The 22,439-nt window shown below is 39.9% G+C and overlaps 1 protein-coding gene across 2 annotated transcripts in view; it reads right to left on the bottom strand.

The window, feature by feature from the left end:
• Positions 1 to 1,461: 1,461 nt before the first annotated feature.
• The window catches only part of LOC126269625 (aminopeptidase Ey-like), a 216,498-nt gene continuing 195,520 nt past the window's right edge, over positions 1,462 to 22,439 (bottom strand). For both annotated transcript variants that reach the window (XM_049974006.1, XM_049974007.1), the window contains one exon: positions 1,462 to 2,019. In XM_049974006.1, the coding sequence (XP_049829963.1) occupies positions 1,864 to 2,019 (156 nt within the window). In that variant the 3' untranslated portion in view covers positions 1,462 to 1,863. The remainder of the gene's footprint in view (positions 2,020 to 22,439) is intronic.

Genomic DNA, 22,439 nt, shown 5'->3' with positions numbered 1-22,439 from the left:
GTAGCATCTAAGATGACTTAATTATTACTGAGAGCAAATGAAATTATTTTAATTTGATTTATCGTATAGATGCTTTATCTTTTATTGTTGATGGATGTCTGAATGGAGAGACTGTCATCAAGCATTCACAGCTCTAGCTACTTATCCAGTAGAAATTCTCTAACTCCTCATATGTATTCTTGCAACTGTTTAACAGCAGCTTACATTTGAGAAGCCATCCAGATTTAGGTTTTCCGTTATTTCCCAAAATCGCCCGAGTAAATTGCAGGGATGACTCCTTCGAAATGACATGGCCGATTTCCTTCCCCGCCCTTGAACGTTCCGAGTAATTGCTCAGTCTCTTATGACCTTGTTGTAGACGGGACGTTAAACTCTAATCTTCCCTTTTTTAAAATTAATATTATTTGTGTTATGAACATAAACTCGTAGTGTTACACGAGAGTGAATTTCTTCACCAGTATATAGATTGTCTCATTTAACAATACAAGCATTTGCAAACTAACATATTACTTTGATAAAGTGATGTGTTGAACAAGCATTTTTCAAACTGTTTTCGTAATGTATTAGATAATTTACTGTTTGGATGTATGTTTTATTTATGCCCGTACATAATGGGATGGGTAGGCACAGCGTATCTGCCAACTCACAATGACGATTACGTCATACCACGTTCGCGGCATCTGGTGGTCGGCGGCAAATTCTATATCGTCTGTTCCTGCCTTTAAGATATACTGTGCGCCATAGACGAAGAGCGGTCGTGACCGTGCCTCTGACTTCACGTGGAAAAGAGAAAACTTGTTTAATAGATACGTTCAACTGACGTCTGTTGATGAAGACAGAACGTTTCCGGACTTTGTCCTTATCTATATTTTTCTGGTGTTCTACATAATGCAACAACTTTGTAACTCACGTTATTGTAAAAAAGATTACAACATAGGCTACGAGAAACTGTTAATGAGAAGCCTTGTATTTATTTTGAGAGTTTGTATCGAATTTGTACTCTTAACTCCCAGCAGTAACTGCAGCTCTCCGAGAAAGAAGTTCCATAAGAAGTGGTTGCGATGTGTGCTAAACTAATGTAAGGTGCGCAACATTAAATAACAGGAAGTCTTTGCTGTCGATCATACTTTGCCACCCGAGATCATTATAAACAGCTGAATGTCGCACATAGTGTAATAATCACATATCTGTGACATATGACGTCGGATTTTACACCTACAAATTAATTTACGTAATCGAACGGCAATAGTTAGTCATTTTGATATATTGCTTCACTTACACCAACACTATTCTACCTTGAGAAATTTCGAAATAAACTGATTCTTTTTTCTTAAATGTCTGTTTCCATGCATTTTGGCATTGGTACATCATTGTGTGAAAACACACACCAACAGTTAGAAAAGACAGTTTTTACTGCTCTTTATAAACATACTGAATAATAAAAGCTTCAAACCAGATATATTCACTGAAAATCAGTATAAAATTTATTTATGTACAGATGAAGGATTTGCAAAACAATACACTTGAGTCTTTACATATAAACGACATTATAATTATTTCTGTATTGATTTTATGATACACTTCTTAGCACATACTTCCTTAGCAACGTATTTACTAATAAAGGTAATAAAATATACAAATATTGATAGTCAATTCCCACTGAGAAATCGGCGGATCCAAGTCTTGATCTACGTCAAACTGCTATAGTACCACTTGCAGTTATCGAAAACACTACACGTAAGTCTTTACATATAAACGATATGATAATCATTTCTGTATTGATTTTATGATATACTTCGTAACACATGCGTCCTTAAAAGCGTATTGGGTTATCAGTTTAATCAAATTTCCAAATATTCACAGTCAGTCGTCACTGAGATATCGACGGATCCAAGTCTCGATCTGCGGCAAGCTGCGATCGTACCACTTGCTGTTATCGACAATGTTCCTCATAGCGTCGCTCACTAATGAAAGCAGACGTGGAGTGTCACGCTGGCGGGCTGAGTAAAATCCTGCCACCTGAAAAAGCGGTCTTCAAATGATGAACGCAGTCTAAAATTGTCAGCAATCCTCGCTCTTTTAATAACTTAACACGCCTTCTTATGGTTGGCATTCGATATAATGACTTGACAAAAAAGACTACAGTTTGCCTGCTATTGTAATATGTCAGTTCATAAATTAACTAATATTATACCTTGCCACTGCATAACATTGTTAAAAACAAGTAGCATCCATAGTATTTGACTAAGATGGAATGTTGCTACAAGAGAATGCAAATAATATTTTCAAGGGCCACAAAGAAAATACGGGTTACAAGCTCATTATCATCAAGTTTAGTCTATGTGCAAATTTGTGTTGACACATCTTTGCTAGGTCATTTTTAGTCATTTTACTTACATTCTCCTGTTAGTAACTTATGAGATTATGAAACAGAAAAATATTAAAATCACTGAAATAAAACATAATGACAGAACCGACTGCGGACCTTTGGTGCAGAGCCGGGTGGAGGGTCTGAATCAGAGGCTCAGACGGTTTTGCGACCGTATTGGCTGCAGATTCCTTGACTTGCGCCATAGGGTGGTGGGGTTTCGGGTTCCGCTGAATAGGTCAGGAGTTCACTACACTCAGCTGGCGGCTACACGGGTAGCGGAGGCTGTGTGGCGTGGACTGGGCGGTTTTTTAGGTTAGAAGGCCTCGGGAAAGTGCGGGATGGGCTGCAATGTCAAAGGGTGCTTGGCAATTACAGGACGTGCTTGGATCAAGGAACAGTCGGAATTATAGTTGTAAATTGTTGTAGTTGCGCTGGAAAAGTCCCTGAGCTTCAAGCGCTAATAGAAAGCACAGAAGCTGATATCGTTATAGGTACAGAAAGCTGGCTAAAGCCTGAAATAAGTTCTGCAGAAATTTTTACGAAGTCTCAGACGGTGTTCAGGAAAGATAGATTAGGCAGAATTGGTGGTGGAGTGTTGGTGTCTGTCAGTAGTGGTTTATCTTGTAGTGAAGTCGAAGTAGATACTCTGTGCGAATTGGTGTGGGTGGAGGTTATACTTAACAGCCGAATTAAGTTAATAATTGGCTCCTTCTACCGACCCCCAGACTCCGATGATACAGTTGCGGAACAGTTCAGAGAAAGTTTGAGTCTCGTAACAAATAAATACCCCACTCATACGGTTATAGTTGGTGGGGACTTCAACCTACCCTCGGTATGTTGGCAAAAATACTTGTTCAAAACCGGTGGTAGACACAAAACGTCTTCCGAGATTGTCCTAAATGCATTCTCCGAAAATTATTTAGAGCAGTTAGTCCACGAACCCACGCGAATTGTAAATGGTTGCGAAAACACACTTGACCTCTTGGCCACAAACAATCCAGAGCTGATAGAGAGCATCATGACTGATACAGGGATTAGTGATCACAAGGTCATTGTAGCTAGGCTCAATACCATTTCTTCCAAATCCATCAGAAACAAACGCAAAATAATTTTATTTAAAAAAGCGGATAAAGTACCACTAGAAGCCTTCCTAAAAGACAATTTCCATTCCTTCCGAACTGACTATGCGAATGTAGACGAGATGTGGCTCAAATTCAAAGATATAGTAGCAACAGCAATTGAGATATTCATACCTCATAAATTGGTAAGAGATGGAACGGATCCCCCGTGGTACACAAAAAAAGGTCCGAACGCTGTTGCAGAGGCAACGGAAAAAGCATGCGAAGTTCAGAAGAACGCGAAATCCTGAAGATGGGCTAAAATTTACAGACGCGCGAAATTTGGCACGTACTTCGATGCGAGATGCCTTTAATAGGTTCCACAACGAAACATTGTCTCGAAATTTGGTAGAAAATCCGAAGAAATTCTGGTCGTATGTAAAGTACACAAGCGGCAAGACGCAGTCAATACCTTCGCTGCGCAGTGCCGATGGTACTGTTATCGACGACTGCGCCGCTAAAGCGGAGTTATTGAACGCAGTTTTCCGAAATTCCTTCACCAGGGAAGACGAATGGAATATTCCAGAATTTGAAACACGAACATCTGCTAGCATGAGTTTCTTAGAAGTAGATACCTTAGGGGTTGCGAAGCAACTCAAATCGCTTGATACGGGCAAGTCTTCAGGTCCAGATTGTATACCGATTAGGTTCCTTTCAGATTACGCTGATACTATAGCTCCCTACTTAGCACTCATATACAACCGCTCGCTCACCGATAGATCTGTACCTACAGATTGGAAAATTGCGCAGGTCGCACCAGTGTTCAAGAAGGGTAGTAGGAGTAATCCATTTAACTACAGACCTATATCATTGACGTCGGTTTGCAGTAGGGTTTTGGAGCATATACTGTATTCAAACATTATGAATCACCTCGAAGGGAACGATCTATTGACACGTAATCAGCATGGCTTCAGAAAACATCGCTCTTGTGCAACGCAGCTAGCTCTTTATTCGCACGAAGTAATGGCCGCTATCGACAGGGGATCTCAAGTTGATTCCGTATTTCTAGATTTCCGGAAAGCTTTTGACACCGTTCCTCACAAGCGACTTCTAATCAAGCTGCGGAGCTATGGGGTATCGTCTCAGTTGTGCGACTGGATTCGTGATTTCCTGTCAGGAAGGTCGCAGTTCGTAGTAATAGACGGCAAATCATCGAGTAAAACTGAAGTGATATCAGGTGTTCCCCAGGGAAGCGTCCTGGGACCTCTACTGTTCCTGATCTATATAAATGACCTGGGTGACAATCTGAGCAGTTCTCTTAGGTTGTTCGCAGATGATGCTGTAATTTACCGTCTAGTAAGGTCATCCGAAGACCAGTATCAGCTGCAAAGCGATTTAGAAAAGATTGCTGTATGGTGTGTCAGGTGGCAGTTGACGCTAAATAACGAAAAGTGTGAGATGATCCACATGAGTTCCAAAAGAAATCCGTTGGAATTCGATTACTCGATAAATAGTACAATTCTCAAGGCTGTCAATTCAACTAAGTACCTGGGTGTTAAAATTACAAACAACTTCAGTTGGAAGGACCACATAGATAATATTGTCGGGAAGGCGAGCCAAAGGTTGCGTTTCATTGGCAGGACACTTAGAAGATGCAACAAGTCCACTAAAGAGACAGCTTACACTACACTCGTTCGTCCTCTGTTAGAATATTGCTGCGCGGTGTGGGATCCTTACCAGGTGGGATTGACGGAGGACATCGAGAGGGTGCAAAGAAGGGCAGCTCGTTTTGTATTATCGCGTTATAGGGGAGAGAGTGTGGCAGATATGATACACGAGTTGGGATGGAAGTCATTACAGCATAGACGTTTTTCGTCGCGGCGAGACCTTTTTACGAAATTTCAGTCACCAACTTTCTCTTCCGAATGCGAAAATATTTTGTTGAGCCCAACCTACATAGGTAGGAATGATCATCAAAATAAAATAAGAGAAATCAGAGCTCGAACAGAAAGGTTTAGGTGTTCGTTTTTCCCGCTCGCTGTTCGGGAGTGGAATAGTAGAGAGATAGTATGATTGTGGTTCGATGAACCCTCTGCCAAGCACTTAAATGTGAATTGCAGAGTAGTCATGTAGATGTAGATGTAGAACAAAGAGTTTCTGTGAAAATCAGTTGAAACTATGCAGGTACAATGAAGTTCACATGATATCAGGGCAACTTGCAATAGCCAACTTAGTGGACCTCTTTTATTTGTAGCAAAGACACCCAACAAAACCTTTGTATTCATCATTGCAGTGACATGTATATGCGAAGGATGTAAGAGGCATAAGTTCTTAATCACAGATGATGTTGGCTTGACAGTTTGCTTTACCTCATCTGCAGCGAGGACTAGTTCTGTTTCCAGATTTAAATAATATGGTGGAATACCAAAGTAAACCAGGAACACCTACAGGGTGTTTAAAAAATGACCGGTATACTTGAAACGGTAATACAAATTAAACGAGCAGCGATAGAAATACACCGTTTGCTGCAATATGCTTGGGACAACAGTACATTTTCAGGCAGACAAACTTTCGAAATTACAGTACTTCAAATTGTTAACAACAGATGACGCTGCGGTCTGGGAAACCCTATAGTACGATATTTTCCACATATCCACTATGCGTAGCAATAATATGGCGTAGTCTCTGAATGAAATTACCCAAAACCTTTGACAACGTGTCTGGCGGAATGGCTTCACATGCAGATGAGATGTACTGCTACAGCTGTTCAATTGTTTCTGGATTCTGGCGGTACACCTGGACTTTCAAGTGTCCCCACAGAAAGAAGTCACAGGGGGTTCATGTCTGGCGAATAGGGAGGCCAATCCACGCCGCCTCCTGTATGTTTCGGATAGCCCAAAGCAATCACACGATCATCGAAATATTCATTCAGGCTGTGCGATGTGGCCGGACGCCATCTTGCATAAACCACGAGGTGCTCGCAGTGTCGTCTAAGGCAGTTTGTACCGCCACAAATTCACGAAGAATGTCCAGATAGCGTGATGCAGTAATCGTTTCGGATCTGAAAAATGGGCCAATGATTCCTTTGGAAGAAATGGCGGCCCAGACCAGTACTTTTTGAGGATGCAGGGACGATGGGACTGCAACATGGGGCTTTTCGGTTCCCCATATGCGCCAGTTCTGTTTATTGACGAAGCCGTCCAGGTAAAAATAAGCTTCGTCAGGAAACCAAATGCTGCCACATGCATATCGCCGTCATCAATCCTGTGTGCTATATCGTTAGCGAATGTCTCTCGTGCAGCAATGTTAGCGGCGCTGAGGGGTTCCCGCGTTTGAATTTTGTATGGATAGAGGTGTAAACTCTGGTGCATGAGACAATACGTGGACGTTGGCGTCATTTGGACCGCAGCTGCAACATGGCGAACGGAAACCCAAGGCCGCTGTTGGATCACCTGCTGCACTAGCTGCGCGTTGCCCTCTGTGGTTGCCATATGCGGTCGCCCTACCTTTCCAGCACATTCATCCGTCACATTCCCAGTCCATTGAAATTTTTCAAACAGATCCTTTATTGTATCGCTTTTCGGTCCTTTGGTTAAATTAAACCTCCGTTGAAAACTTCGTCTTGTTGCAACAACACTGTGTTCTAAGCAGTGGAATTCCAACACCAGAAAAATCCTCTGTTCTAGGGGATAAACCATGTTGTCCACAGCACACTTGCACGTTGTGAACAGCACACGCTTACAGCAGAAAGACGACATACAGAATGGGGCACCCACAGACTGCGTTGTCTTCTATATCTTTCACATCACTTGCAGCGCCATCTGTTGTTGAAAATTGTAACTACTGTAATTTCGAAAGTTTGTCCGCCTGAAAATGTACTGTTGTCCCAAGCATATTGCAACAAACGGTGTATTTCTATCGCTGCTCGTTTAGTTTTTATTGCCGTTTCAAATATACCGGTCATTTTTGAAACACCCTGTATGATCAAACAGTGTGAAATACAGGAGTCAGTTTGATTGTTCTTCTGCAGAAGATGTGGCACCTTCATTGTATTATTCAAATTTCCTAGAGTAGCGTTCTGCCTTTGACAAGTCACAGAAGATACTAGTTGGTGACATTTTTTATTTTAAAATTTTATTATGTGCTCTGTGAATGTATAAATAACTGCTCCAGAACAGCAACTTTGAAATCTTAGAACATGGTTAACTAAGTGTCTTATTGTTGCATAAATACACAACAGCCCTCATTTAAATACTTCAACAGTTTTGGCAAACAATGTAAAGAGTAGGATTGGCCAGATATCCACTGAATCATCTTTCATATAAAAGGGGAAAACAAAGGCACATTTTAATGTGTCTGGAAATCATCCCATATTAATGACATACAAATATTACACAAGTGTTATTGCGTTGACAGCATTCTTTTTATAAGGATGGAGTGTCGCCTTCTCAACAGACAGCAGCGTGTCTCAAAGCATGCACCTAACCTCAGCATGCGAGAACATAAGAAATTAGCCTAGTTACCACAAGGACCAGTACTGAGGACTCCTATTTTCTTAACCTATATATTCCAATGGCTTTAAAGGGTGGTTCGACACTGTAATGCTTGCTGACAACACAAGCGTACTAATCAAATGTCTAAATGCAATATTACCGAACACAGCTCATAAGATAGCTTAACAGGCCTACAAGTGGTTTACAGCTAACATTTTAAGTCTTAATCTCACAGTGACTCATATTATGTGATTCACAACAAGCAGATAAGACTTGCTAGCACCACAAGAAGTCATTAATTCTCAGACTCTAACCCTTTGTGAATCTCCTTTGGGTTCAATTGGGTAACAACATGATACAGAATAAACGCATAGATAAAATAATCAAGAAGCTCAGTTCGCTATGTTTTGTCCTCAGATACAATTCTCAATATGTTTTTCTAGGGACAAGAGTGTTAGTTTATTTTGCATATTTTCAGATTGTGTTAGTATGTAATTGTGTTCTGGGGCAATAGCTAAACTTGGGTACCTTCGTTTGTGTACAGTTTGCATCAGTGCACTTACTTTAGTCAGAATGTAGCTGTCTCACATTAGTAAACTCTCTAATAACAGAAGCCTTTCCGCTGTATTCAAAAACATTGTCAGTAATGATAATATCTGTTGAGTAAATTAAAAACAGTATCAAATCAGAACATAAATAGTAATTTTCTCCAACTGAATTTTAGTTGACATAAGACAAAGCATAATGCATTCCTTCATCTGACATATGTAGTTCCACACCCACAGATCACGGAAACTATTGCCTTCTATTTTACTTGAAAATTAGGGAAAAATGAATGTTAACTTCCACTGGAAAACCTTATTCTACGCTTGTCCTGTCAACTGGATGGTCTTGCAGTTTTGTACCTGTTTATCTCTTTTGGATCATTATACATTTCCAGCCAGATTTTAACAAATATTCCTTGACAGAATTTAAATGTCTTATTCAGAACCATTAAGCTGAATAGATGAATTTATTTTTCCCAGCATAACGGTATTTGTAATTTCACTTAGAGATCAATATTTAGGAGCATGTTGTTTAACATATATTCTCTGTTACTCAATTTCAGCTTGATGATTTCTTTCCTGGGACATCTACATGCCCATTCTGTCTATTGTTTCTACAAAAAATTTTATGCATGCAGGCGAAACTTTTTCTTTGGAAACTTGATTTGGACCTGGTTGTTTTCGAATTTGAGAATTATAATGAATTTTGAAGTTCCCAAATGAAAAGGCAAAATGACTGCTGTTGAGTTTGGCTCTTACATTCGAGTGTGTAATTTGAAAAAGAAGTATATTATTAACAGTGTCATTATTGCCAGAGAATTGCCTGTTTATTCAATTAGTTAGTCTCTGCTGACAGAATGAATGAATATCAGACACTTTGATGATGAGCTGCTTGCACAACACCAGTAAGTCCTATGAAACGCAGCTACGGCTCCCGACCAAATCGCTACACATTTCGCAGTCACTGTTGACATCGTATACTTCATGTATAATGTTTATTAGGTATGAATCTCCAATGCTGTATGTAGTACATTTCTCTGATACGATAATATGTTGCTGCTATAATCCATTAATGGGGTGAAGGCGTTGCCACGGTCTGTGACATAGGTGTGCATGCCAAGAATGCCTAATACAGGATTTAACTATATGAACAGTTTTGTTTTGTTAACTGTACCTAAAGAAAAACAAATTTTACTTTCAGCAGATGCAAGTAGTAAGTATATGCACGTTTCGCAGAAACCATCTTGAAGATCCTGACATTTTTACACTCACTTACAAATACATGTACTACTTAAACAGTTTTATTTCTGGTAATAAAAATCAGTTTGATATGATCTGTGATTTACACAGTAACAACATAGGACATAAATTTAATTTCCATGTAGATCCTCCAGAAATTGAAGAAACAACTTCAACATGTTTATCACTACCAAATTGCAAATTAACTCCTTCCCTGTGACAAAAGAAGCTCACACAAGTCTGCAGACCTGAGAGGAGCTCACAAAACTTCATTGGACTGTTCTTTCTCATCCACCCTACAGTGCAGATCTCACGCCTTCTAATTTCCATCTGTTTGGCCCAATAAAGGAAGCACTCCATAGGGAGCAGTGTTGGATGAGGTTGGTTTATAGATACAAAAAGACATTGGCTCATATGTCAAACAGTAGAGTGGTACAATGCAGGCAAACAGGCCTTCCAGTAAGGTATTGGAATACTGAATAAAACCAACTTGCTTTCAGAAAAACATGTATTTCATAACTTATTGAATAATGCCTCTCTCAGTACTCTTCTTTTGAATGTACTAAAAGCCATACCTGGGGCTTGGTTAACACTATTCCAGAACAGAATAGTCACCAATAAATGCTATACTTATAACTTGCACCAGTATCACTCCATCTGCATAAAATTGTTCTACCAATTTCCAGGAGTATACCTCAAAATGAATGAAAAATAATTTGCTTGTTAAAGTTCCTCCAAAACATATTGCCATGAGATGTAGTGCATGCAATGTGGTGCAGTGGTTAACAGTACTGGTTGCAGTGCTGCAAGTTACCAGTTCAAATCCAGCCACTAGCAACTATTTGTTATTTAGCATTGGTCATTTCTGGAACGTTCTTGAAATATCTGATGTTTGTAAATTCTGAAATAGTTTATGTTTGTATAAACAACAGCACGCTGGACAGTTCAATGTTTGTATAAATAGCTGCACTCTCTGTCCAGGAGGTCAGTTCTGTTCTTACAGTACTTTGGTGTCAGTAATAAACTTGCTTTCAGTACTATGCGTTCAACTTCACTGATGAACTTGCTTTTATATTTATACCTGATTGTTTTAGATGTAATACTGTTTGGTGGAGAAGCCAGGTACTTCAAAACCTCAACAATGTTGTTTGGTGGAGAAGCCAGGTACTTCAAAACATCACCATCACCATACTCCAGTTACACAATGTAAAAGCCTTCACCTACACAGACAGGACCTGGAATTCCAAGCATTATATCACTCCTAAGATCTGTATATTCAGGAGACAGATGGATTCCAAAACAGCAATAAAGTCCCTGCGCATCAGGTATCCGTCATTGTTTTTCAGAGATGCTGGTCAGGTAAGGGTTTGGCTGAGTCACCAAGTACAATGTGTAGTGTTTCAGAATATTTGTAAACATCCCAAAACAGCATTGGAAAGCAGTCAACAAGAGATGCTCATCAGTAAATTGAATAAGGATAAATGTAGAGGGAAAGAGAAACTCTGTGTTTTCCTTTTTTGTATGCTATGAATGTGGAACAGTGGTGGAGCAGGGGAGAAGGGGGCCAGTAAAAATAGTATTAAAACCACTGGTTGTCTGGGGGTTATTTGTGCCATGGAGCAACAAGTGTCTGAATCTGAGCGACATGGAGTACATGACACCCCAACAAGGGAATAATGAACAACTGAAGAGTGGTAGTTGATTTTCTGGTTTTTCTCTCAGTTTCTACAGAATGCATGTATGGTTATTCGAATGTACTCAAGAGCGTGGTATTACCATAGCAATGGTTAGTTGTGTTGTGAAAAATAATAATGAAAATGTTAGGCAAAATATTGCCCTATTTGTCAGAAGTGTGGCTATTTATTTAGTAGTGCAATAGGGAGAATTTGCGAAAGCATTTCAGGGATCTTCACCACAGTTGGATCGACAGGGAGGTGGCACGGAAGGATCCGGATCACCAGGAGTATAAAGGTAATATGACTTTCAACTGTTGGTGTGTTGGGGTCAGAAAAATATTGCCCCGTTATATCAGCCAGGGATGCAACTTCCTGCTAATGCACAAATCTTACAAAATAAACAACAGCAGGAAAAGAAGGAAAAATACACTCCAAATGACTGGGATGATATGATGTGTTTGGCAAATGTCTACTTTTATTCGGATGGCATGGCCCAGCTGTGGTTCGAGAGCAATGAGAAGGAGCTCAATACCTGGAAAAATTCTAGGGTGAACTCAAGAAAACATTTAGCAGCAACCAGCAGCAAGTCTGCTTAGCAGAAGAGCATTTGAAGACTAGGGCTCAACATCATGGGAAATGGCTCAGTTGTACATACCAAATATTGGCCCTATGCCACATCATGAATTCTAATACAGGAGCTAACAAAATCACACACTTACTGAAAGAAGTTGCAGAATATATGTATCAAGATCTTCTTGTACAAGTAGTCACAATAACAGCAAAAATCGCCTACTGGTGCCAGGGAACCAAGGAAATACAATAGAAAGAAAGAGTTGGACAAAAGATGCTCATGAGTAAACTGAGTAAGGATAAGTGTAGAGGGAAAGGGAAACTGTGTGTTTTCCTTTCTTGTATGCAGTGAACATGAAGCAGTGGTGGAGCCAGTGAGAAGCATTCCAGGGATTTTCACCATAGTTGAATCGTCAGGGAGGTGGCACGGAAGGATCTGGACCACCAAGAGGATAGTAGCAGTTGCAGAAGATCATCATGTGCTCCCTTCCCTCATTTGGCAGACAATAAGGAAAAATATAGGTCAGTGAATGGCAGCTAGAAATGTCAACCCCATATATCAGGAGGTATCAGAGGATGCTGAAGAATAGATGTATCAGTTTTTACCAACATTCTCCACCACAAGCCAAACACACCAAGAAGAATGGACTTGGCCAGCTCAGACCTATGCTACAGTCATCAAATGACAACTTAGCACCCAACAAAACCCTTATAACTAATTTCTACACCAAATGTAATGACTCATAGAGGAAAAGACAGATGTGAAGTATCAAAGCAGATCTGTTCACACCAGTTAGCTGCAGAGGAATATAGTCGACCTGAGAACAAGGCCCATCACTGTACTCCAAAAAAGGTCACTCCATGACATGCTGTAGCCATTCCACATAGCCCTTTTAATGCGTCAGCCACTCGTCTAGCTTCCTACTTCAGGAAAACAAAGTGAGGCAACCATCTCTGTAGGTTAAGCAAATGCTCCAAGTATGATAGTCACCAAGATCCCAGGAAATCTCATTGGCATCATAATTCATGACCATCTTGTCTAGGTGCTAATTGACTCAGGAGCTTCCTTTTTGTGTAAGGTTAAGATGTTTATTGTTGTCAGCTACAGAAGACTATGTTCTATGATACAAAAGCGATTATTCTGGATTGTGTAAATGGGAAATGTGTCATTCTGACAGAACCACAATATCAATGATGGAAAACACCCCCCCCCCCCCCAAATTTGTCATTTTGTCAGAATGTAGTCATAACATTATTCTTGGATTAAAATTCTTACAGGCATCACAAGCAGTCATAGACTGGTAAATTACAGCTCCAGATTGTCGAAATTATTCCAACAAGCATACATAATACAGATTGTTCTGAGTAGTAATATACCATTAAAGATGTTGTTATCATGCCATCATCAACAAGATGAGCTATAGTCATCAACTGAGATGCTCAGTTCAACTGTAAAGCTTTCGTCAGTTGCAAAGAGCAACTCAGGCTCACAGAAGAAATCTACATGTCAATGGTGATTGCAATTATTGCTGACGGTCAACAAAAACTGTGGACTGCTAACTGTCATGAGCAGCTGGAACACATTCCTAAATATATTAGACATGTTTGTAGGGGCAGCTGAACCACTCCAGGAAGAGTTACTTAGTGGCACTGACAAAGAACCTTGCTCCATTACCATTAGAGACAACACATGGGAAGATCTGCTACCGAGCTGCCAATAAGAAACAATATCATCGAGTAATAGCCATTGTGCGTCAAATTTTAGACGCTTTTAAATCTAGAGTGGAGAAAAGAGAAACCAAGCAGCCCTTAGTAAAACACCATATCAACACTGGGAATCATTCACCAATCAACCAGAACTCATACAGAGAGTCACCAGCTGATTGGTGGATAATCTTGGAGAAAGTGGAGAAGATTCTGCAAGATGGTGTGATTGAACCTACAGAGTATCCTTCGTCCTATCCTTTGGTATACAAAAGCAGATGCAGAGACAGGGATATGAACTGCCTTTCAAGGAATTCTTTGGTGGAACACAGCAGCAACATGGATGAAATCTACTGCTCTGATGAATTTCTTAGTAGGAACAACTGATGTGTATATGTTACTAATAATATCAAGTAATGTGAATATGAGTACACTCTGACTTCTGTATAGATTCAGTGCTGACATGCAATGATTTTAAATAAGTGTTGCCAAATGTTGTTCCCATTTGATGATGCATGGCTACAGTAGAAGTTATCATACACATCTCAGTGTATTGAACATTTACATTTTTTGTCTCAACTCATTTAGTATTTTTTAAATGAAAATATATTTAATATATTTTGACTTATTCCACATCCATGAGGACCATTCCACTTGGTAACTCCAGTAGGTAAATTAGCGTATTCAATTTCCTTTGTAAATATTTATTGTGTATTCTTATTTTCCTGAAGAGTTTTACATCCTGGAGGGTCTCCTCACTATAGATCTATTGGAAAGAAAAGTGCTATTAATCTAATCTCATCAGTATTTACTGCATTAAACGGCATTGCCACTGAAGAGATGGAAGATCCAGCATTGATAAAAACCGTAGAAGCCATGAAGAAGGACCACAGAAAAGTTATGATTAATAAAAGGAGCATTGTATGAGAGGAACTACAATCCAGTATGGTGGAAATGTTTCTTTGTCATCACAGCTGACCCATATCCAGCTATTCTGAAGTATTTCCACCTTGCTCCAAAATCTGGACAACTGGGATTTGTGAAAATTCCAGACAATCAGTTGCAGGTATCACTGGCCATGTCTCTACCGATACATTAGAAACTATGTGAGCCATTGTAAAGAATGCCAATGATGGAAGCACATGCCACAATAATCTCCAGGGTATCTGGTACCCAATCTGCCTGCAGCAATGCCATTCCATCAAAATGGAACATACCTCTTAGTGTAGTTCCCAAAATTGACTGATGGGGACTGGTGGGTAACAGTCTGCACTAACTACCTGATTTGCTATGTGGTCTCCAGAGCTGTGCAGACTGCCGAAGCTTCAAAAATTTCAAAGTTTTTGTAGAAGGCATCATTTTGAAACACAGAGAACCCTGTGTGTGATTTCACTCTGCAACATCACCCACAGAATGACAACAGCCTACCATCAACAGACAAATGGCTTCAGGGGATGCTTTAATATGATATTACCAGATTCGCTCTTGATATATGTTGATGTCAAACAGAGAGATTGGGACACAATACTACCCATCATGATATCTGCATAGAAAACAGTTCAGCAAGATACTACAGGCATTTCAGTATTCTTTCTGCTTGATGGTCATGAGGCTGGTATGGCAATGGATCCACTGTTCCTGTTTAAACCCAATGATACTCAGGGTAACTACATGAAACATCCTATAAACTGGGGGAAAAGGGGCAGTGAGCTTGTTTGTGGACCCTGCATGCCCTGTAGATATCCCTAGAGAGCTATAATGCTAAGCATCATCCAGTGAGATGCAGATCCGTAGGCTTGGTATGGATTTTTATAGCTGTCCAGAAAGTGGGAGTATCTGAAAAGTTAATAAAGGCTACTGTTGGGCAATATAATATTCTTTGGTGCTTGCTGGATGTCACATTTGAAGTTAGGGATTATTACCCTTCATAAAGAATACAAAATCACAAATGCACCTTCCATGTCTTCCTTATGAAGCTCTACTATATTCCGGAAGTGCAGATCAGTGATGAGAGGTTCAAGCAAACTAAACCCTCACTTGATTATCATAAATCTGTTATGTAGTTTCATTCTGTTTCCACACATACATGAACTCAAACCTGTTATTTTGTTTAAGTCTTTTTCACACATACACGAACCCATAAGAATAACATATAATACAAACAGTCTTATAGATAATATATTTTCAAATGTATGATTCACAGAGGTAGAAGTAACAAATTCTGATTTGGGATTATGAGACCATAATGCTCTTGTCTTCAAAATTCCTTCAATGCTACTACAAGGAAAAAAAACTGTACTTCACATATAAAAGAAAATTCTCCGCTGAAAACTGTGAAGAATATATAAATATCCTAACTGGTGAGTCCCTGAGCAGAAGTGCTATCCCTAACAAATACAAATGATGCATATAACACTTTCTCTTCAATTTTCATGGGATATTTCGAAATATGCTTTCCAAAGAAGCTGTCAAGAATCACATCACAATACAAAGCCTAGTTCTTGGATCACAGCTGCCATCAAAACTTCTTGTGGAACTCTAAAGAGACTAAATTAAAAATGGAAGACAGCTACAGATCCACAGTTCGTAGAATATGTTGAGAATTACAAGAGGGTACATCGAAAATTTATGAGTGATGAGAACTTAATAAGACAGTCTAATAACAAATCAAAAGCCATATGGGGTATTGTGAAGACAAACAGAAAAGAGATGCAGATACCAGGATTTCATTCTCAAAAACACTGAAAATGTCAATCTTAAAAAAACAAGATTTGCCAAGTTACATCATTTTCTTCAATTATTTCATAAATGCAACAATTTCATTAAGCTTGAAATTTACAAACCATGAAAAACCTGAATTTCCAAAAGCTGTTTGTAGCATGAGGATAGATCCAACACATGAACATGAAGTGTTCAAAGCAATAAAAAGCTTGAAACCTAAAATGTCAGCAGCAGTAGATGAGGTGCCTGTTTATATCATAACAATGACAGCTGCACAACTTTCAAGGCCCTTGGCATACATAGCCAACTTATCATTTTGTGAAGGAAGGAATGTTTCTGGAAATAATGAGAATGTCAAAAGTGAAGCCATTATTCAAAAACGGTGACAAGCATAAGGTAGAAAACTATCAGCCAATACCCCACCTTTAAGCTTTTCCCAAAATAATAGAAAAATTAATGAAGCACAGAATCAACAAATATCTAAATGGCCATTAGTTACTAAATAGAAATTAGCATGGCTTCCAGGCAGGTAAAAACATAGAAACAGCACTAATGTGCTACACTGAACAAGTAATCAAAAATCTAGGTAAAGACAACAGCATGGTACGAATATATTTAGATCTCTCCAAAGCATTTGACACTGTCAATCATGGCATTCTTTTAGAAAAGCTGGAAGCATTGGGTATTCATGGGACAGGGAAGAAAGTGGTTTGAATCATACCTACAAAGCAGAACACAGATTGTAGGACTGATGTCAGGTTACTCCAAACACAAAATAAATTTAGTATCAGATGCAAAAAAAGGTGGAAATAGGAGTGCCGCAAGGCAGTATTCTAGGTCCCTTATTGTTCCTTGTCAACATAAATGACTTTCACATTTCAGATGGAGCAGCAAACGCCACACTATTCACAGATGACACTAGTGTGATAATAGATGCACCAAAGCAAATGCTGCAAACAACTACTGATCAAGTAATAAAGAATGTCCACACTTGGTTCAATGCAAACCGGTTGACATTAAATGCAAATAAAACAAATATGCAGTTTGGGAAAATATGTCAAAATGTAAATCTTGATCCGTTGTTAGATGAAAAGGCCATAGACAGAGTGGCATCAACAAAATTGCTGGGGATTCATGTAGATGGAAATCTTAATTTTAATGACCATGTAATGAAACTTGTGCAGAAACTTAACACAGCCTGTTTTGCTCTTAGAATTATTGCAAATGTCTGTACTGCAGAGGGTGCCAGGATGGCATATTTTGGCTGTTTTCAGCCTCTTGCAACATACAGAATAATATTTTGGGGTTCCACCACTTGCCGTGTAAAACAAATCATTCTGTTACAGAAGAAGGCTATCTGAATAATAACACACAGTCACCCAGGGACACCATGCAACCTCTTATTCAACAAGCTTAAAGTTCAAACAATACCTTCCTTATATATACACACATGTGTTTTATATGTTAGGGCGTACCTTGCAGATCTTCAGACAAATACCGACTTGCATAACTAAAATACTCGAAATAGCACAGCACTCCATACTGAGTGATCAAAAAGAACACACACACACACAAAGGCATGTGAGCCATATTGGTACAAAACTCTACAACATACTACCAGCCAACATCAGAAAGTTAGAAGATGAAAACAGATTTAAAGTAGAAATTAAAGAATTTCTACTTGAATAATGTTTTTACTTGGTAAATGACTATTCAGGCCAATAAATAATTCTGATAATGTTTATATTAAGGCAAATCTGCAAACACTGTCTTTCATCCCCTAATGTATCTATTAATTCTGTATATCTGATGTGATAAAATCTTTACTGAATTATTGTAGTGAATTTAAGGGCTTCCTGTTTAGGGAAGACAAAAGTAAAACCGTAGAGCAAACAGACTATGCAGTTACAATACTGTTAGTATACATCTATAAAAAGTTGTATTACTCTGTCTTGTATGACCAAGTGCTATTCTCTGAACATTTTTTGTACAATTTTGTATGTTTTAGTCTTTGTAAGAAATAATGTAAAAATCTGTATGTCCCTTTTGCACAAATTGCTTCCCATAAATTTACATGTACTTTTGGAGAACAGTCAGACAATATTTATTGTCTACAGATGGATAAGTAAATAAATAAAATGAAACAGAAGCTTATGGTAATGAAGAGGATGTAACAACACAATCAGAATGTGAGGATCTTCCATACAGAGGACCACTGACATATCTGGATCCAATGTGTTGTAGCCACTTCCAGTAAGAACTTCTGAAACAGTGGGTCACTGTTTTTCCAGGAGAAGGAGCAATGCCATAAAGTGTGTGCATGCAGTGTGGGTTAGCAGCTAGCATCAATGGTTGGATTACTGTGGGTTGCCAGTTCAAATTTGACTATCAGAAATTGTTATTAGATTCTGTCATTTCTGGTAGATTCATGAAATATATTATTTTCGTAATGAAATCAAACAACAGAAATTCCAGGATGGAGTACTGACAATATTGCAAAAAGGGTAGCTGCTACCCTCATGTACATTGAGTAGCAACTATCCTTTTCATAATATTATGTTTGTAATGTTTGTCTATTGTGAAATATTCAGTGTTTGTGAAAACAGTTGCACTTTCCATTGAGGAACGCTGTTCTGTTCTGGTTGTATGTCGGCTGCAGTAATAATCATGCTTTCAGTACTAATCGTTGAATATCATTCATGACCCTGCCTGCAGATTTAAAAATAATTGTGGTTTAGGCATGAGAGTATAACTGAATGTTACTCAACTTTAAATAAATTTAAGAAAGACCATATTGATATAGAATTGAAATATAAATGAATTCCCAAAAAATGGATAAATTTCACCCGAGATAAAGTCATTGAGGGCTGCTAAATTCTATTTTTCATGCACTGTAGCTCAATGATGTGGACAGATGAGAGTGAATTGATGCTAATGTGTAGTCCCATAATTTTTGAAAAGCCCACTGGCAGTCTCTCTTTATCCTGTATTTTTGTTGGCAAAACTGAGCAAATTTCAGAGCTGACATCAAGATTTAGACCGTTTGATGTAAACTAATGTAAAATCTCTCGAAAGATAGTGGTAGTTGTGTTTTACAGGCCAGTTAGGTGTCTTATTATTGGCAATAGTAGTTTCATGTACGAAAACGGTGGTGCTTCTGATTCATGTGCCCTGGAAGGTCATTTATAAAGAACAGTGACATGAAAGAACCAAGCACAGATCTTTGTGGGACACCAGAAGCCATGGTACCACAGTCAAAGGTGACAGGTGTCCAGCTGGATTGCTCAGAACTGTACTAATTTCTATTTACTGTTAAAATCAAACAATGGAAAATCCAGGATGGGGTAATGGCAATATTATGAAAAGGAAAATTGGTACTCACTATATAGTGGAGATGCTGGGTCACAGATAGGCACAACAAGAAGTGAGTCTGCCTTGGCAGTCAGAGACTGTGGTCATGTGTGTGTGTGTGTGTGTGTGTGTGTGTGTGTGTGTGTGTGTGTGTTTTGTCTGTTCTGATGAAGGCCTGTTTGGCCAAAAGCTTTGTCTGGCAGTCTTGTAGTTGTGCCTATCTGCTTAATGTTATTCAGTTTGAACACATTACCTCGCTTAGGCAGATTTTGAGGCCTAGCAATTGCTGAAAAAATGAAACTACAGCCAGCTCAGTCAAAATATCCATTGAGAGAACAAACTAATTATTGTTAAGGGTACTGTGATTACCTTGTGATAAGTGATAATTTTATAGAGTTGGTAATGTAACAATACCATATAGCAGCGATGCTGAGTCACAATAGGCACAACAAAAAGATTCACACAATTATAGCTTTCAGCCATTAAGGCCTCAGTCAGCACTAGACACACATACACACACGCATGCACACACACGCTCACGCAAACGCAACTTGCACACACGTCTGCAGGCTCAGAGAACTGAAACCACACTGCGAGCAGCAGGACCAGTGCATGATGGGAGTGGCGACTCAGTGAGGGTAACGAGGAGGCTGGAGCAAAGAGGGGGACGGATAGTATGGTGGGAGTGGCAGACAGTGAAGTGTTTCAGTTTAGATGGAGGGCAGGAGAGAAGGTGCAGAGGGGGGTGGGGTAAGTAGTGGAAAGGAGAGAAGTAAAAAGAAGAAATTAGAAAATTAGATGACTGGGTGTGGCGGTGAAATGATGGCTGTGTAGTGCTGCAATGGGAACAGGGAGGGGGCTGGATGGGTGAGCACAGTGACTAACGAAGGTTGAAGCCAGGAGGTTTGCGGGAATGTAGGATGTATTGCAGGAAAAGTTCCCACCTGCACAATTCTGAAAAGCTGGTGTTGGTGGGAAGGATCCATACGGCACAGGCTGTGAAGCAGTCATTGAGATGAGGGATATCATGTTTGGCAGCATGTCAAGCAACAGGGTGGTCCACTTGTTTTTTGGCTACAGTTTGACGATGGCCGTGCATGTAGACAGACAGCTTGTTGGTTGTCATGCCTACATAGAATGCAGCACAGTGATTGCAGCTTAGCTTGTAAATCACATGACTAGTTTCACATGTAGCCCTGCCTTTGATAGCATAGGTGACGTTAGTGACTGGACTGGAGTAGGTGGTGGTAGGAGGGTGTATGGGACAGGTCTTGCATCTAGGTCTATTACAAAGGTATGAGCCATGAGGTAAGGGATTGGGAGCAGGGGTTGTGTAAGGATGGACGGGTACATTGTGTAGGTATGGTGGACGGCGGAATACTGCAGTAGGAGGGGTGAGTAGGATAGTGGGAAGAACATTTATCATTTCATGGCATGACGAGAGGTAATCAACACCCTACACCCTTGCGGAGAATGTAATTCATTTGCTCCAATCCTGGATGGTACTGAGTTATGAGGGGAATGCTCCTCTGTGGCCGGACTGTGGAACTTTGGGAGGTGGTGGGAGACTGGAAAGATAAGGCAGGGGAGATTTGTTTTTGTATAAGGATGGGAGGATAATTATTGTCAGTTATGAACCTTTCCTCCAGAACCTTAGTCCCACAGAAATATCAGTTTTTTCCAAGGGCCTCACTTTTTGCCCCACTCCTAAATACAGCCATGCAGGACTAGCTAAAGACCTTCTCTCCTTCCCCCGGTCCCTACAGTGGAAACACTTTTTCGCCACCAGCCCGACCAATCAGACTCAAGCATTGACCAATATTGAACCTTGCCTAACTCAGTTCACTCCTCCATCCAACCGAGATCCACCCTCACTGCCTCCAGACAAATCCCTGTTAACTTTCCAGAATTTCTTAACCTCAAAACTTGCCTTGCTGTAATTCCCCAAATCCCTCACCATGCAAACTAACCTTACATCCACAGAAAGAACTGCGGGATTGAAGGTGAGAAAACCTTATTCACATTCCTCCAGAACCTCAGAAACTTCTCCCCAATTTGCTTCACCTGGTCCTACTCAACCCAACAGGCCACTTTCCTAGATGTTGACCTCCACCTCATAGATGGCTACATCAGTACCTTCATCCATATAAGACCTACTAACCACCAGCAATACCTCCACTTCAACAGCTGCCACCCATTCCATAGCAAGAAGTCCCTTCTGTTCTGCCTAGCCACCCATGGTCATAGCATCTGCAGTGACGAGCAGTCCCTTTCAAAATATACCGAGGGTCTCACAGAAGCCTACACTGACCGTAATTATCCTCCCATTCTTGTACAAAAACAAATCTCCCGTGTCTTATCTTTCCAGTTTCCCACCACCTCCCAAAGTCTCACATTCTGGCTACAGAAGGAGCATTCCCCTCGTAACTCAGTACTATCTGGGACTGGAGCAACTGAATTACATTCTTCACCAGGGTTTCGAGTACCTCTCATCGTGCCTTGAAATGAGAAATGTCCTGCCCACTATCTTTCCCACCCCTCCTACTGTAGTATTCCGCCATCCACTGAACCTACACAATATACTCGTCCTTCCTTACACAACTCCTGCTCACAATCCCTTACCTCATGGCTCATACCTTTGTAATAGACCTAGATGCAAGACCTGTCCCATACATCCTCCTACCACCACCTACTCCAGTCCAGTCACTAAC

This window comes from Schistocerca gregaria, chromosome 1 (assembly GCF_023897955.1).
Source record: "Schistocerca gregaria isolate iqSchGreg1 chromosome 1, iqSchGreg1.2, whole genome shotgun sequence".
NCBI lineage: Eukaryota > Metazoa > Arthropoda > Insecta > Orthoptera > Acrididae > Schistocerca > Schistocerca gregaria.
Note: the sequence above shows the minus strand (reverse complement) of the source record. Positions and strands in the feature narration are given on the sequence as shown.